The sequence below is a fragment of the Emys orbicularis genome, chromosome 4, assembly GCF_028017835.1.
Source record: "Emys orbicularis isolate rEmyOrb1 chromosome 4, rEmyOrb1.hap1, whole genome shotgun sequence".
Classification (NCBI taxonomy): domain Eukaryota; kingdom Metazoa; phylum Chordata; order Testudines; family Emydidae; genus Emys; species Emys orbicularis.
This window is the reverse complement of record NC_088686.1, coordinates 51,165,588-51,183,770: the sequence shown is the minus strand read 5'-3', so window position 1 is coordinate 51,183,770 and position 18,183 is coordinate 51,165,588. Positions and strand designations below refer to the sequence as shown.

The 18,183-nt window shown below is 41.2% G+C and overlaps 1 protein-coding gene across 1 annotated transcript in view; it reads left to right on the top strand.

Annotated features, from left to right (window-relative positions):
- Positions 1-18,183, top strand: part of AP4S1 (adaptor related protein complex 4 subunit sigma 1) — a 39,247-nt gene that overhangs the window by 10,616 nt on the left and 10,448 nt on the right. The window contains exons 2-5 of the mRNA XM_065404211.1: positions 6,459-6,659; positions 9,856-9,942; positions 12,714-12,782; positions 16,199-16,210. Of these exons, the coding sequence (XP_065260283.1) occupies positions 6,522-6,659; positions 9,856-9,942; positions 12,714-12,782; positions 16,199-16,210 (306 nt within the window). The 5' untranslated portion in view covers positions 6,459-6,521. The remainder of the gene's footprint in view (positions 1-6,458; positions 6,660-9,855; positions 9,943-12,713; positions 12,783-16,198; positions 16,211-18,183) is intronic.

The following is an 18,183-nucleotide window of genomic DNA, read 5'->3' as shown; positions in this document are numbered from 1 at the left end:
CACTGAGAACAATTTAATCATCATAAAAAAATTCTAATCTCCCTTTCTGCCTGTCATTATTTCACATGCAGAATATTGCTTGCATTAAATGTAAATGTCAGTGGTCAAGGCAGTGGGCTGGGAAGCGGGCTTCAATTCCAAACTTTACCACAGAATCCTGTGATTTTGGGCAAATTACTTAATCTGTCTGGATTCAGCTCCCGGTCTATAAAAAGGAGTTAATACTTTACACAAGGATGTGATGAACTAATTAATGTTTGAGGGGTAGCTAGATACTATGATGATGGGAAACATATGAAGTACTATGTATATTGATAAATTCACAGTACCAGTAACATTGTCCTTTTCTGTGGACTATAGCCATTTGCCATTTTTATTTTGGATTAACAAGGATAAGGATGGTGATTGTCATATGGTCTCAGTCAATATCAAAGTACTGAAATCATGATCCAGTTTTGCAATCATTACTCACAATGAGTAGCACTATGCATGTAGTCATAGATTTAAATGGGATTATTCACAAGTGAGCACTACTCAGAGTGAGTAATGGTTGCAGAACCAGTACCTAAACTTGTAATCAGTATTGTCTCTAAGACTGACAGAGGTTCCTGCTGAGGCCTCATCAGAATAACTGATGTATCTGTGGGTAAATTCAAATACTGTATTACAGGGAATTTCTGGTGTAATCTGAAAAATAATAGACACACAGCAGTAGTGTTGTAGGCGTGGCTCAATCAGCATTTCAGTTATACACTGTGGAAGATACTGCCTGGCTACAGAGTTTGCCTCTGCAATGGCAAACAGGACCTGTAAAAGCCCCTTAGCCATCTAGGGTAGAGTTTCTCCCTCCTGGTGCAGGCAACGTGGAGGTCAGATGTAAGTGGCCTGTAGTGAGTTAGTGATGGTCCTTCCCCCTCCAGCTCAGTGGGAGGCCACTCTGCCTCATTACCCTCTGGAGCGCCACCACCATCAGGGATTAGGCTCTTAGGCAGAGCAGGACCAACAAACACTTTTTAGGCTCAGGCCCTCAGGCAGGGCGGCTAACAGACACAGGCTTGTTGGCCTACAGTGGGGAGGCTGCCACCCCAAGGGCCCTAACAGTGGCAGAGTGTTCCACCAGTGGGTCAGCAGGGAGCCAACCAAAACACGCTGACGTAGATTCAGGCAACAACCCAACCAGACTAAAAAGTCTAGTTTCCCTGGGCTACTTCCTATGATCCCCTTGCTGGGTACCTGCACTCTACAGGCATCCTCCATCTCCTTGGGATATGCGGCAAGCAGTAGACTTGGTAGCTCTTCACTTGGGTCAGTCGCCTCCAGGGCCAGGGAGTGGTGCAGCACGGGTTCAGCTCTGGGGAGCTGCAGCAGCCTGGAGACATCTGCTCCTTTCCCTGGCTCAGACTGCTCAGACTGAACTGGGTTAGAGGTTAGAGACTCAGCCTTTTATACTTCCTGTCCCACCCATTGGCTTCTGGTGGAAGGGGCAAGCCCGGCCTGGCTTCACCCACCAGGGATCACAGAGTGACTCCTCCCCCCTCCAGCTCAATGGGAGGCCACTCCGCCTCACTACGTGGTCCTTTGTAGGCCCCCTTGCAATTCCTGACATCAGGAGTGGGAGGCACAGCACAGAATCTCAGCCTATGTCTTTCAGAGGCCTGGAACCTGTATGTGTTGATACTCCCCTCTTGGCTCGAATTTGGCAAGCAAATGTTTAATCAAGAAGCCCGTTTTTAAAATATGTGATCAAAAAGCTGGTGGTAACCATCAACTTAATTTTATTTGATCTACTGTGTGTATTATTAGTTCTATTAGACTGTGGAATAGTGTTCAAATTAAAGTAAGGTTGTGAGTACTGACACTTGAAACTTAAAACAGGACTGGACAAAAAGAAAAACTGTATACTATCGGGAACAATCTTGCATTGGTAGCAGCATGAACAAGATTATTATTATTTCTAGTGCAGCACCTAAAGAACCAATCAAGGCCCCATTGTGCAAGCAACATAGACGGTCTCTGGTCTAGAGAACTCAATCTAAGAACCTAGTTCCATTTTTAATTTCTGTGGGCTTTATGCTCCCCTATGTAGTAAAAAGGTTCAGAAAGTTGAGATTCACAAAAATATACTACAAAAATAGCTGTATAGGTTAATACATAAAATGCTATCTAGTCATGAAGAAAAAAATGTTTATTGCCAGAAACACCTACTGAAGAGATGCAAAAAATGGGGATGAAATATTCGAGAAAATGGAGAGCCCTGCACTATTACACATATGGCAACATCTGCGGGAGTGGCTACAATGAATGGAAGTGTTCAGCTAATTGTTTCCAAGTTCTTTGCAGTCTGAGATAGCACCCGCTCATCTTCAGCATTTGCAAATGGTCAAAGTACGCTGAAATACCGTATATAAATGTTCATAAGCCAAATTTTTTTGGTAAAAAAGTGAAGCATCAAAGAGCGGGGGTCAGCTTATCATTTTAAACTCTATGGAATTATTGAATTGAATATCTAATACATTGTCGTTTTGTTTACCTGGAGCGTTCGCAGGCAGGGAGCCCCTCAGCTCCCAGTGGCCGTGGTTCGCCGTTCCCAGCTAATGGGAGCTGCGGAAAGTGGTGGGCAGCATGTCCCTCGGCTCGCGCTGCATCCTACAGCTCCCATTGGCTGGGAACAGCAAACCGCAGCAACTTTGAGCTGAGGGGCTCTGTGCCTGCGAACGCTCCAGGTAAACAAAACGTCCAGGCCCGCTCGTGGCTTACCCTGATGGGCCGGGAGCCAAAGTTTGCCAACCCCTGAAATATAGAGTCAGCTTATGAAAGGGTTATACAGTTTTTGCTGTTTTTACCTATCCATCTTGGGGGGTCGGCTTATAAACGAACGGGCTAATGAACGAGTATATACAGTATCTATTGAAAAGGTAGTATTGTGCGGATGTTTGCTAACAACATGTTAATGCTGCTTAGGGTTGTTCTGATTTATTCTGTTTTCTGAATTGCTTCCCTTTCAACTTTCTGTATTAATGTACATTGTTTTTCCAGGTAGTATATATTGTATTGGGGTTTTGCCCTGACTTCTCTCACATTTCCTTAGGCCACACCTCCTTGCTGGAATTTGCAGCTCTTATGGAACCATTTCTTTGATGTTACAGCTTAGTAAAGCACGAGGTAGGCAGCATGACTTGTGGGTTAGAATTTTGAGACAGCTTTTGCAGCAAGTTGCTGCACTTTTAACACACGAACCACAGGAGCATACAGGCCAGTAAGTCCAAACAGCCAGAGAAAGACAGATGGAAAACATTACTGCGGCTGGTTTCTGGTATTTTAAAAAAAAAAAGTTCTAACTTAAAACCCGTTCATTTTTTAAAATTATATTTTGCAGGCTGTTAGTCTGCAACTTGGAAAAGCTTTTTGTATTTTCTTTGAAATATATTAGATGGCAGTTCTTTAAGTTTAAAAGGCAGCTTTTGCATATATATTCAACCCTCTTTTAATAGAATTTTTCATTAGATATTGTGTGTAGAATATATACTATGCTCCAAACTGCATTTCAGTGGCATTTTGTGTTAACATTTATTGAACCCAAGTTTGTTAACCCAAACTTTGGCCGTCTAAGGTCCACAGACATCTCATCAAGAGCCTAACGGTATATCTATACTACAGCTGGGAGTGTGCCTCCTAGCCCATGTAGACAGACTCATGCTAGCTCCACTCGAGCTAGCATGCTAAAAATAGCATGGATGTTGCTGAAAGAGCAGTGGCTCGGGCTAATCACCCGAGCTCAGACCCAGGGGGTCGGACAGGCTTGGACTCTGGTGGCTAGCTCTGCTATTTTTAGCATGCTAGCTCCAATGGAGCTAGTGTAAGTCTGTGTACCTAGGCTGAAAGGCAGCTTCCAGCTCCACTGTAAACGTACCCTAGGAGCCACTTTATCTTATCTAAAGATACTGCCTTTATCTTTAGTACACTGATACAGACTGGAAAATACAGGTCTCAGTAGGTCCTAATGCCCAGATCAAGATGGAGAATTGTGTACTAGTCCCAGGAGGCTGACACTGTATTAAAGAACGCACAGTCATATATCACATTATCATATTCTGTGCTTTGGTCATCCCTCATTAACAATAGTTCCACTGAAACTGCTAGATATTAGGTCACCAAGTTAAGAAAGTGTGAGCAGGCCTACTTTGTGTCTTTGAGCCAGCATACGCTGCATTAATCTTATATATTGGTAGGATACCGACTGTGTGACTTGCTGATTGAAAGTACCCATATTGGTTAGGATGCTAGCAGAAAAATGTGCAAGTAGCCATGTTTCCAAGGGAAAATTGTCCACTGCAGTTCACAGAACTCTTAATGTGAAATTAACTATTATTGCTAAAATGGGTCTCTGTTGTATATTTTGCACTCACATTTGCATGAAAAAATTGAAGTTGTGCTGGGGGAATGAGAGCAGAATATGCTTTAGACCAGGGGTCGGCAACGTTTGGCATGCGGTTCACCAGGCTAAGCACCCTAGTGGGCCGGGCCAGTTTATTTACCTGCTGACGTGGCAGGTTCGGCCGATCGCGGCCCCCACTCGCCGCGGTTCACCATCCCAGGCCAATGGGGGCGGCGGGAAGCGGCGCGGGCGAGGGATGTGCTGGCTGCGGCTTCCCGCCGTCCCCATTGGCCCGGGACGGCAAACCGCGGCCAGTGGGGGCCACGATCGGCCGAACCTGCCGCGTCAGCAGGTAAATAAACTGGCCCGGCCCGCTAGGGTGCTTACCCTGGCGAGCCGCGTGCCAAACGTTGCTGACCCCTGCTTTAGACATTTGAACTGTGTATATGGGGCCAATTTCTAGCACTAAACTTCCACTTCAACAGATGTATATTGAAACTAAAAAGTAAGGTAAATATGTGAACATGCTCTGCCAACTGCACAAACATTCCTGTGGATTAATCCACAAGAGTAATCTTCATGTGTGCACACTTTAAAAGATACCATTTGGGGACCACTATGGTAGCGTGGTTCCCAACCCAGCAGTGGGTAACAGGAAGGTTCTAGATGGATTGCAATGGCCAGGACCAGATTAATCCATCTCTGGGCCCTGGCATTTGCAAACATACACTCCTCCTGGCTCATTGCAGAGTTGAGGCCCTTGCAGGGGAGGACAAAGAGGATGGAGTAGGGTTATTAAAGCAAGGTCACCCTGCAGTGGTGGCTGCTGTCCCACAGGTCTGGGCCCAGCTCCCCATTCCGGCATTGCGAACTGGTGCACAGGGGCTCAGCATCATGTCGCAATGCCACTCACTTAGGTTTGGTTCAGCTGCCCCTCTGTCATGATGGAGGGTGGCCGGACCTGACCTGAATGGGACTTCAACCCCATGCACCAAGTCACAATGCTTAGAGCAGGGAGCGGGGCCCAGCCATGCAGGACAGGAGCCCTCACTGTGCGGTGAGTGCAGGGCAGACTTGCTCTCAAACCACTCCCACCAGGGCCAGGGCAGGATTAGGGTTGTGATAGTTGGGGCAGACTGGTGCATATATGTAATGGCAAATCATAAAAACAGACAAAATGCTATTGGGTAGGTTGGGAAGCACTGCACTACCAGATCACAAGGCCAATGAAGTGAAAGATGGCTACACCCCTGTCACCTAGGCCCCTCTACTCGATATCTACAATCATAGAGTAACATTTTTGTAGGTTTGGAGAAGTCCAGGATCAGGAGAACAATCTGTTCTGTGCTTTCCTGTGACCCAAGGTTGTTCCTGCAAACACATAGGCACAATTACTAGCCAGAATTCGACCCTTGAAACCCATTATACACACTGGAGAGGAAAATGCTGCCGTACATTTACAGTTTCTAATAGAATTAAAATCCTTTAACATTCATATGCTGATTTCTGCCGGTGTGTTGTGAACAAAAAGGATAGCTCCTATGTATATGGTTAATGCTTTTAAGAGAGAATACTCTGAAGTAAGTAATGTTTACTGAGCATTTACAAGGAAATTTGGTTGGAGAGAAGGCACAGCATATCAGTTAACTGCATGAATACTAAACTCAGACTAATTCTACACCAGACTAATTCTACACCATGCTCACAGGTTTAATACAGATATTAGCATACTAATTCTCACACTAAGTTATGTTATCCCATTAGAAGTCTCTTCCTTACTAGTAAAATGATACTTGCCCTTACAGCAAGAATCTGAAAATATCTAGGTTGCTATCTTTGGTGTTATTGCACAGTAGAAGAATCTTGGTTGGGCTTCTGCTTGGTCAGTGCTTTCATACAATAGTGAGTTCAAATTAAAAACACCAACAGTATTAGGAAAGACAATGGGCTTGATTTTCTTCTTGCTTACATCAGTTGTACACTGACATCAGACCCAGTGAATACAAAATTCAACACCAACTACATGCTTCTTCAAAAGTGTTTCATAACTTCCATGTATCTTTTTTGTTGTTGTTTTCTTCAGAAATACAGTTCCCGCTTACCTGCCTCCTGTAACAAAGAGACTATTTCTGAGCTGAACAGAAAAATGATAAAGTTTTTTCTCATGGTGAACAAACAAGGTCAAACAAGACTCTCCAGGTATTATGAACATGTGGAAATTCATAAGCGGACAATACTGGAAGCTGAAGTAATCAAAAATTGCCTTTCCCGTTCAAAAGAGCAAGTAAGGTTTTTTTTCTTTTGAGCTAGCCATTTTATTTGAAATGGAACCAAGGAAAGAATATTACACAGTGAACTACATTCAAGAAATATTAGAATGTTTTGTGTTAGGTTTTGCTTCTTGACATGAAAGTTCATATATAAATCTATTTTCTTTTTCTCTGTAGTTGGTTTATTATAAATGTAGTGCAAGAATCAGGTTCTCTCAAGAAAATCCATTTTTTCCCCAAACATGCTGTAGAAATTGACATATGCATGCTGTTGCTAACTAATAGAAACAAAACTTGCACTTCTCTTTAATGCTAACATTGCTCTGTATTCCTGAAATTGCCGATATTTTGTCCATGCAGCCTTCCTCAAGGTCAGATGGCTAAAATAATGGTGTGGCTTTGCGCCATATTCTGGATGAATTACTACTAAGGAATTCTGTCCTGATATGGTATATGGTTTCCAAGTTATCCAACTCCAGAGCTGATTAGTAAAAACACAATTGTTTTTTTATAGAACTTGAATGACTTTTGGGGATTTTTTTTAATATCTTCCATTTTACCTGATACAAAAGTCCCTCTTTTTACATAGATATTGGAGAATTCTAGACATGCCCTACAAGGATATGATACTTGAAATGAAGTTTAGAGGGCTCATCAACTCATGTATGAGCCAATATTCCTAACCATGTATCAATACATGATAATGACACAGGTACTTGTACCGTTGTTAGCTCTGTATTGGATTATTCCTATACATTTTATATTCTACTGCACGTGAAGAACATTTAAAGACTTCAACTAGTGTAGAATCTGCCTGCCTGCTCAGCTCAGTGGTGCTTCTCTCAGGGAGATCCTTGCACGTGTTCTCTGCAGCCTGCACTGGCTCTCTATTGTTTTTGGGTGCAAGTCAAGGTGTTAGTTCTGATGTGTAAAGCACTAAATAGCCTGGATGGAATCCTGGCCCTATTAAAGCAATGGGAGTTTTGCCATTGACTTCAATAGAGCTCAGATTTCACTAATTTAGCCCTGGTTACCTCACAGTCCATCATATGATATTGCAGTAACTGAGACCAGCTGAAGTTCTTTGACCTACAAGCACCCCTAGTTAAACTGGGAATGGGCTGCAGGCCGTGCCTTTCCAGAGACTGGTACTCAGCTCTGGAATTCACTTCCGTATTTGATCAAGTGTGTTGACTTTAGGGTGCTCTTCTCTTTCCTCAACTTTTAAGGGAAGATGAGTTGAAAGAGCAAAGTTATTACGCCTGATGGTCTGGGAGAATGTTATTGTTGATTTTAATGGGACTAATTGCATAGAACAGTACTATTCAATGTGCATAAGATGGCAGAATATGGCTGTTTGGGGTTTGTGAATTTTCCTTTCCCACTGATGTTCTATTGCCTCAGAAGCAACATCTCACATGTTTTTAGGTATAATATACAATATTGAAAATAAGTGACAACCAGCTGGTGCCAAAGTGAACAAGATGGCATGTGTATTAGTTCTAAGACAGTAATAGAGAGTTATTTATTTCTCCTGTGTTAGGAGTTGTCTAACTTCTCTTCTGACAAAAAAAATTGTGTAAATAATTAACAACAGAAGAGCCATACATATCCATTGTATGTCATTATTCTATTTGTATCTATGCTGAGACTAAAAGTAAGTGGTTATTGTATACTGCATAGGCTATTTTTTTTCAGGTTGGAAACCTGGTTTTCTGACAGAGGATTCCACCTCTTCCTAGGGAGGCTGAAAATTCCAGGGCAAAGGATAAGAGGAATATATTTTTCTCCCTTGCCTAGATATTTTCATCAGACCTAGCAGATTGACCTATATATAATAGATAGAAATTATCACAGCTCTGCCAAGCAGTAGTGGATGCAGTAATGCTAGCCCTAAGGATTCAAAAATCATGAGTCAGACTCTTAAAATCATAAGATTGTTTTTTAAAATCTCATGATTTTGAAGACAAACTTTGGGTCTTATTTCCCTTCTGGTTTTTGAGCATTTGAGTTTCACATTTTCAGACTTCCGTCTGCAGCCACAAGGATTATAAACATATATTTTAATTTTTTTTAATGAAAGCTGGGATACTCACGTAATTACATGGCTCCAGGAGTTGGAGCTTTAAGAAAAACACCAAATATTTCAATACTCAATAAAATGGCAAGATTTGTCTATACTGCACAGATGTCAGGTTCTTGCAGGTCAGTTTCCCATTGGGGGAGAAATCAATTACATGGAATGTGGGTATATTTTTTACTGCAACTTGTTTATTTTACACTCTGCACACCAGTCCTAGAACAGAAGTGGCCTAACAGTACACAGGCAATCCCCTCTTTCCAGAATCTCAGCAAAGACACCATTGCCCAGTTCCCAGGAAGGAATTTTGCCTCAATAATATACTCTAATTAGAGAGATTAAGGTTGAGAGCAAACTCTGCGGCTGTTTGCAACAGCTCCCCTAAAATAATCAGAAAACTAACAACAATACAGCATTTTTTTAAAAAGATTTAACCGTGCTCACATTTGAAGAAAAAAGACCTTGTGACACTGTGTGTAACAGCACCATCTGGTGACTCATGCCATAACAATATAGATTATGAAATAGATGTTTATGTTTTCTGTTTTCCCCCACAAGTCTAAAGATAGAAAGCAAAAAATGGAAACCCGTTGCCCTAATATCATCTATCTATCAATATCATAGATATAATTTTCTACCTGACAATGATTTTCTCCCTGTTGTCTTCTAAAATGTTTCTGTTTGGAGAAGTAAGGGAAGAGAAGAGGGATGCCCAACTGATCTGCTGTGTAACCTTGAGCAAATCATTTTACCTCTGTGTGGCTCAGATTTTTCATCTGTAAAGAGTGAATAAAACTCTCTTTGATGTAAAGTGCTTTGAGATCCACAGATGAAAAGCCCTATCTAATAACTTAATATTTTATTAATTTCCTTTAACTCCAGAGGGAGATTGTGGGGTGAAGACTGAGAAACCCTTCATACTTTGTGGAGCTGATTCTTCTCTCCTTTACACCATTGTAAGTCAGGAGTGACTTCACTAAAGTGAACAAGTTACACTCATGAAACTTCTGTAAATGAGAGACGGGGCCCTATGTGTGTACACAACAGTATATTTAATAAGCACATTGTGTATAGTAACCAATTATGTCTAATGTGGCAGTTAATGTTTAACCATTTGCATTTTTATCTAGTGCTCTTTCATTGAATATAAGGATTTTAAGCTGGTGTACCGACAATATGCAGCCCTTTTCATAGTGGTTGGAATCAATGAAACAGAGGTAAGAGATTACATTTAATCTGTGAAAAATGTAAGAAATGTGGATTTAAATTAATCTTTGAATATGCCTCTGTAGGCAGTCATGGCCGTCCCTCCGCGTCCGCCTCCGAAGGAGGCCATTCCTCCTCGCAGTCTGGTCTGCTAGAGGGAATTAGCGGTACTCAGTGGGCCCTGGCCTTCAAGCGGGAAGGTTCTACAAACAGTCTGGGCTCTGGCCAGCGGTCAGGACAGAGCAATATACTAAGTTATAAACTAGCCCTCAAGCCGGGCGGGGCAGTAAACAATCAGGGCTCTGGCCTGGAGTCAGGCAGAGGTATAGTTGTTCATATGCCCAGCCTTCAAGCAGGGCGGGACAGTAAACAGTCAGGGCTCTGGCCTGCAGTCAGGCAGAGCTGGAGCCCCAACCACCATCTAAGGGGCTCTAGCAAGGATGTCCAAGGAGCACAGGCCTCCTGGCCTAAGGAGGTGGCAGAGGGGACACAGGCCCACCCAACTCCACCATATCCCAGCCCAGGGCTCTAACAGTAGTTTCCCTGGGCTGCTTCCTACTCTCCGCCTCAGGTGTACATGCATCCAGGGGTCATCCTCCATCTCCCTGGGATATACCACCCCGGGTAGCGGTAGCAGCTCCTCAGTGTCAGGAGTGACAGGGGTCTCCGGAAGCTCATGCAGGCCCTCAGGGAAGTTCTGATTCTCCTCAGCATCCCAGCTCCCACAGCAGGGAAGACATCTGTTTCCCTCAACAGCTCCCCCGTAATTGAGCTGCTGGGCTGGCCTTTTATACTTCCTCTTCCTGTCCCGCCTCTCTGTTTCCAACGTGCAGAGCGTGGTCCTCCAGGCTCCACCCACCAGGCGGCTTGTGACATTCCCTCCGCATCCGCCTCTGAGGGAGGCCACGCCTCCTCACTACAGCCTCCTATTCCATCTTCTTTCCCCAAGCAGTTTCACAATTTCTATTACAGAATTTCAAGGTGTCATTCTGAAAGCACCCTTATTTCTATCAAATAAAAAGTGGTGTGGTGGAAAAGAAAGTAGTAGTCTCTTTGGACTTCATACTACTTCAGCAGTCTGAACTGCTGTCACATGGAGTTTCCTAATGAGTGTGATACTAATACTATCTTGCAAACTGATACTTGGTGGATGGAGTTGGGGTTTTTCAATAGATATCAGCATCATTACAGCCAAGCCAAATGCCTGCTCTAAGGTGCTGTCCCAACTGCTCATTGTGCTAGATGTCACTGGCCATGACAACTGGGTCCAGAGAAGCAAGCAGCTGCCATTCTGATAGGCTAGGCAGATGTACTGTTCTTGGTGAGAAAAAGAAGTGCTGTGACTGAAATTTACTATTATTTTAGGCTCTGATTTAGGAAAACAATTAAAGCATGTGCTTAAGTCCATTTCTGTTGAGGGCAACACTTAAGCACATGCTTACCTTTAATTTTCAGTGGGAATTAAGCACGTTTAAGTGTTGGCCTGAATAACTTTGATTTCCCTAACCCGAACCACAGTCAGTAAAACCAATAGGATACTTCCCAATCTGGCCCTAATTCTTGTAACTTGGTATTTTTCTTTCAATTCATCTGAAACAAAAAATCCCACAAGTTATAAGATTATGGCCAGATCTGAAAGTGCCTACTCAATTTTGTACTAAATTCTTACACACGGAAAAAAACTCTCAGCGAAATTTCAGGATTTGGCTCCTTGAGTAAAAACTGCATTGGCTCACAATAGGGTTTTTTGGTGGACAGCTTGGGTTTTTTGTTGTTGTTTTTTTTTTTTTTTTTTTTTTTTTTGGAAGCAGGGGTCATTTGCCACTTGTGAGCAATTTTGGCCAATTCAAGACGTGGAATCTGGTCTCAAGGAAGTTCTGGTAGCCAGGCCTATAAACTTCACAATGAGTGTGTCTACACAAGGATTATTTTGCTAAAATTTTCCCCCCAAGTAGCACTAGTATAGACAGAACTCTAGGTGATATGTCACCTAACCCAGCTCAGTGCAGGCCAATATATCATAGCGCTTAAAACACCAGCAGCTGATGGTTCTTTTTGTAAACAGGCCCTCCCACTGGTTGAGCTGAATCAGTGTGAACAACAATAGTAAATTTTAGCAAAAGTTTCCCAGTGCAGAGAAGACCAACGTGATTGTGCACAGTGGAAGTAATGGAAATACTTATATTTTACTGTTGAGTGGGATAGCAAGGAGAAAGAGATGGCTCAGATCTTTTGCTGGCTACACTGCTAAGTTTAGTACCCATTTTTCAGTTCCACCAGTGTTAGCAATGGTGTCATTGGTAATGTACACCAGATTTGAGCATTTAGCACTGTTTTTTATGTAAGAGTCTACACTTTGGTATTTTATGACATTATGCTGACAATGCCTGAGCCCACTCTACATTAGTATTCATACTGTTTCAGCAGTACTAGGTCTTTAAAATGAATACAAAAGCTTGTAACATAGTCATGGCCACATGCCAAGGAGGATAGAGGCTGCTCATTGCTGTAATGACTTCTTCTAGGTCAGCCATAGAGTTGTACTGGCGTATGCCTTAAGCAGGTTGTTCGGCTTTGATATAGTACATAATAATGGTCTATGTACATTTCTACAGGTACTACTAAGAGAGCCTAAGCTTGCATAGTTATTTGTGCTACTCACTAATTATTTTCTAATTGATTTCAAAGAAGCATGCATCTCACGTTGAAATAAAATGTGAACGAGTAGCATATCTTCTATCCATTCATTTAATATTTCACTTGCTTTCAAATTATATTTCAGAATGAGATGGCTGTATATGAACTAATTCATAATTTTGTGGAGGTTTTGGACAGATATTTCAGCAGAGTGGTGAGTGAGACATAGAATCCATTGCAAAACATGTCCTTTCTTTGAAAGCCTTTGTGGACAGATTGTTCAGAGACAACATAAATGAAAGAGGGGGTGGGAATCCTTGTTTATAAAAATGTAAAATGTGGAGAGTTTTGGTGTGACTGTGACAACTGTAACAAGGCAGTATCAGGAAGTTTTTCAAAGTTCTTTATTTTGTAACATACAATAATATAAGTATATATGGCTTATCAACTATTAGACATTGAATGCAAAAATATTTGTGCTAGGAAACAGTCTTTTTGTATGTTTATCCACCAAATGGTCCTTCAGGAACCTACATGCATCCCACTCTGAATGGCCCCATCTACACTAGCTTTTAAACTGGTCTTTTCTATATTAGATTTATTTTTCTTAAAATTTCCCACCATTGCCACCCACAGATAAGCTCCAATGGTGCTAGAAGTGAAGAAAGCACTAATGTACCCTCCCACTCGGAGCAGGGTTGGACAAAGCACTGATTGAAACACCAACTGCCAATTATACTGGCACTCCCACTATTGCTACCATTGGTAGCAATGCAGCAGTGGGAATTTTTAAGAGAAAAGGTATTGCATAGATACAGTCAGAGTCTGGGAATCAAGTTCTGATATGGTTTCAGTTTGGCCACCCACTGTGATCATAGACTAAAACACATGTTGTTTTACATAGTTCTGACACTGTTTGGTCCTGTCCACACAGGATGGACAAATCATGTTAGAAACAAATTTAGATAAAGATGTATTTTAACAGTTTCAACCTGGTTTTTTAATTTGGTTGGATATCCTACCCTTTCCCCAGCATGAGTGGCTCAAAGGCTCTGTGTAAGGGTGTATCTACACTGGAAAAAAGTGTTCTTAACATGGATTAGCTAAGGGTAGTAAAGACATGGCAACTCAGCGTTGAAGCTCACGTTCAGCCTGCCATATAGATTTGAACTTGAGCTTCTAAATAGAGTTAAAAGCTGAGTTGCCATGTCTTCACTGCTATTTTAACCTGCTAACACAGGTTATTTATTTATTTATTTTTTAATAGTAGACATACCCTAAAAGTTATCCTTCCTCTGGCAAAAGAGGGTGGGTGCAATTCCTTCTCGAGTCCATCAACTCCATGGTGTGCCATCGATAACTGTACATACTAAAGATCAGGTGTAGAACTTTGATTTCCCAATAATAATGCAAACATTTTCTACAGCAGACTTAGGCCGGCAGAGCTGATCTTAAAGCTACTCCATGTGTAAATTTGTTGACTCAGAAGATAACCTTGCCTGAATCTATCACCTTTACAATATGGGTCAAATGGTGTTAGGAGTAAAATTCCCAACTAACCATGTTCAGGCTAATAGAAGATTGGCCACTACAGTGTGCCCCAGTTCTCTAATGCATTGAGGTTGGAAACTCATTGCTACAATTGCAGTCACAACCTTAGCACTCGTACCAGGAATGGAATTTGATTTCTCATGTGTAGCAGAATTTACTAGCATTTTCTTTGTCTAATTGCTCTAAGTCTGCTGCCAGCTTTTTCCTAAGTTTTAATGGTTTCAGCTGTGAATGAAAGTAGAGGCAGTATTAACATAGTAAAAGTCTGTCTGCCTTAGCACAAATATACTCTAGTACCTTGTGAATCTACTAACTTTAACAGATGCTGCACATCCATTTCTTGTACGTGTATATAGGCTAAAAGCTGATAATTATTAGCAATTTACTGCTTGCATTATGCTACAGAACCTGTATTATTCAAAGCAGTTGGGCTTTAAAACTTGGAGAACTAAAAAGAGGGGTGGGTTAGAGAAATCACATACCATAGTTCTATTTTTAATAACATATAACACATAGAATAAATAGCAGGCCACTGAATAAGAGGCCTATAATTCCAGACAGAGGTTCTGGTGGAAACCACAGAGCCAAGGGAATAAATCTGTACTAAATTAATGTTGAGTATTTACATAATTCTAGTATCAGAGGGGTAGCTGTGTTAGTCTGTATCCACAAAAACAACGAGGAGTCCGGTTGCACCTTAAAGACTAACGCATTTATTTGGGCATAAGTTTTCGTGGGTAAAAACCCCACTTCTTCCATAAGCCTTCGTGGGTAAAAAACCCAATTCTAGATCTGAAGAAGTGGGTTTTTTACCCACGAAAGCTTATGCCCAAATCTGTTAGTCTTTAAGGTGCCAACAGACTCCTCGTTGTTTACATAATTCTAGCAGAACTCTAAGTTGTGATGATGACAACACAAAGAGAAAAACAAAGCAAAAAAAGCAGTGGGAAAGAAAAGAACATCTGTCTTGCTCTAGAGGGACATTTTGTCATCTTTATATTTTTAGGTTTGCGAGTTTTAAACATTCTTGCATGTGCTATTTTTATCTCATGGAATTTCCATTCTTAAATTTAGCTATCAGACCTTATGCTTCTGTACCAGAGAAAACATTCACAGAATCAGGAGCAGGTTTTCAAAGCTACCTATGGGATTTGACTCTGGGACTCCCCTTGATTTTGATGGTAGCTACACAAATATAACCAGGCGCACTGTTTGGAATCTGTGCCTCTTGGTGCCCAGTGACCTTTTTTTTTAAAAAAAATCTTAAGTATAAACTGAATTGATCAGTCACCCGAAGTTTGATTTTTGTGATATACAAAAACTTTTTAAATGAGGATGTTGAACTCGTTCAGTGGAGTGGGCTGAATTATGGTTCTCTTTAGGGTCCATAAACCAGAGCTATGAGTTTCTGCCATATGATATCCTCAATCCACAGCAACTCTTTCACTATGTCAGTGGACTTTTGCATAAAAATCAAGGGTAGAATATTGGACCCTGAACTAGGGATAAGGAAGCCCAGTGGCAACTTCATCTCTCTTCCGGGAAGTTCCACCCTTCTATGGCAGAATTTTAATCACTGAGAAAACAAGGAGGGAACAGATGACACAGCAGAGCTCCACTGCTTGGAACAGAGCATTTTGCTGGGACTCAGGAGCACAGCTGCATCCACAACCCTACGCTCAGTTATTGTCTCAGGCTGTCTTTCTTAAGACTCAGTAAGACAGCACTGCATAGTGTCATATGTTCAGAAAGTTTTATTGCTTGGCAACCATAATTCTTTGAAGTTTAATTTTTCAATAAAAAATTAAATTCTGAAGAATCTTAACTTGTCATGGAGGCTAGGATAATACATCACAAGCACTCAGATCCCACATTAATGAGCATGATATAACTGAGCATGGACCTGCACAAACCACCACAGAAAATCAAGCTGTCCTGGAAGTTTATATCTGCTCTGACAGGCCTTTCCTTTTTCATCCAAAGGAGAAGTGGTATGTAATGCTTAATGACCATGAGGTGAACGATAATTCACATTATCATCTGACTAAAACTAATACCCACCTATCTTTTTTCTTCCAGAGTGAATTAGATGTATCCTTTCCAGTATCATCACCAATCCATTTGTCATTTTCTGTATTCCTGTTCTTACTGCCTTGTAGTACTACTTGGCAGACATTCAAGATAAAGCAGTACCAGGTTATGATTTAATAAATGAATACTGCAGTTAGAGTAAGTAGCACACTCCTGGGGTCTGGGAGCAGTGGCGGCAGAGGCTGCTGCTAATGAGGAACCTTCTATTTAAAATCTCAGTAGCAATATAAAGACAATGCTGGTGTGGAGCAATTTTTTTCTGAAGGTAACTTGTTAAAGGAGATGGAGGGCTTAGTTACAAAGAAGAACTGTATAATCATGTTTGGATACAGAGAAGTGTGATGATGGGTTATTTTTTGGTTTGCTTTTTTGTTTCACCATTTTTTGTAAATTTAAATACCTTGCCAATAACAAAGAAAGTTAACATCACAGTAGTGCCTTCAGCCACTGTAGAAAAAGGTTCCCATTATTACAGGATTAAACATGGACTATAATCCTGCTTCTATGGAAGTCAGTGGGAGTTTTGCTGTTGCCATCAATGGGAACAAGAGTATGCCCTTGATGGGGAATCTTGGGTATCGGTCATGACAGCAGCAATGATTGAAATGTCTTTGTACACACTTAACCACCCTACACTCAAATACTCAGAATAATGTTACTTCAATGCCTTATTCAAGGAGTAATATATAGCTAAAATATAGAAACATTTTTGTTATTTTTCATCTATTTGTTCTTACACTTCTTTACTGATGCAGCAAAAGGCATCATATGTAGTTTCCCCCCCATAACTTCTTAAAAGCATGTACATCTACACATAAGATAGAGAACAGACGTCACTGGAACTCTCTTGTCCATCTAGTAGCATTAAAAAAAAATAGTACACTGTCTGTGTTGCATTCATGGAACATAAATTAACCAGGAGAGTTCCCCCAAATTGAAACCAAAGAGTGGCGGATGAAATGTCTGTCTTATGGGGTCCTGTTTTCATAATGGGAGTCTTGAGGTCCACAGACAATTGTGCACTTACATTTTTGTATGTACTTAAACATGTGCTTATTTAAGTGCTTTGTTGAAGAGGGATGGACTTAATTACGTGTGTAAGTGCTTTGCTGAGTTGGGGACTAAGCGTACAATTTGGGTAATTGTACATACAAATGGCTACTTATGCCCCAGTATGGCTGTATTTTGTATATGTATTTATCCAAATTTGAACTTGAAATCATTTAGGGTGGTGACATCCCTGTGAATCCTAATTGCCTTTTGTCAGAATTTTCACACTATGAGGAATTTGCTAACTAATGCATGGATAAGATTAATCAGATTTATACACATACACATACACACACACTGTTGACACAGTTAGTGGCTGAGAGACGCACACCTGGCAACCTGCTGCATGCATTACTTGACAACAGGGTGTGTGGTTACACACTTTAGGGGAACTCTGGTGTAGACTGAAAATGATGATTTTCAATACTGTTTCAGTGTGCTGAGAGCCTATGCTAGCCCTTAAACCCATTCACCTCTTTGTCAGAGAGACCCCATGAGAAAATCATTTTCAGCAATGGTTCAAATTTCCAATTGTAAACCAGCCTAATAGACTTGCCTGGAAATTTGAATGGGGGTTTATGGAATTTAGGGAGCATATAAATTATCTTATTTGATAATATTGACTTAAGAAAAGGTTCTCAAATCTTGCTAGTACAACTATTGGGCCAAATTCTTGCCTGGTGTATCTCCACTTATATATTAGGCCTCTTATCTTTAATTTTATAGTACACCAGTACACTCTTTTTGGAGGGAGAGCAGTTTTATTTTAAAACATTTTCCTTACAAACTAAAAAATTCCTGTCTCATTTAGAGAAAGGAAGAACCTTTTGTGGGCTAGAGGGTAGAGAAAAAACTAAAAGCCAGTTCCTCAGTATGCTGAGTGAAGTGTGAACATGTGCCTATATAAGTGGTGGTGGTGGTGA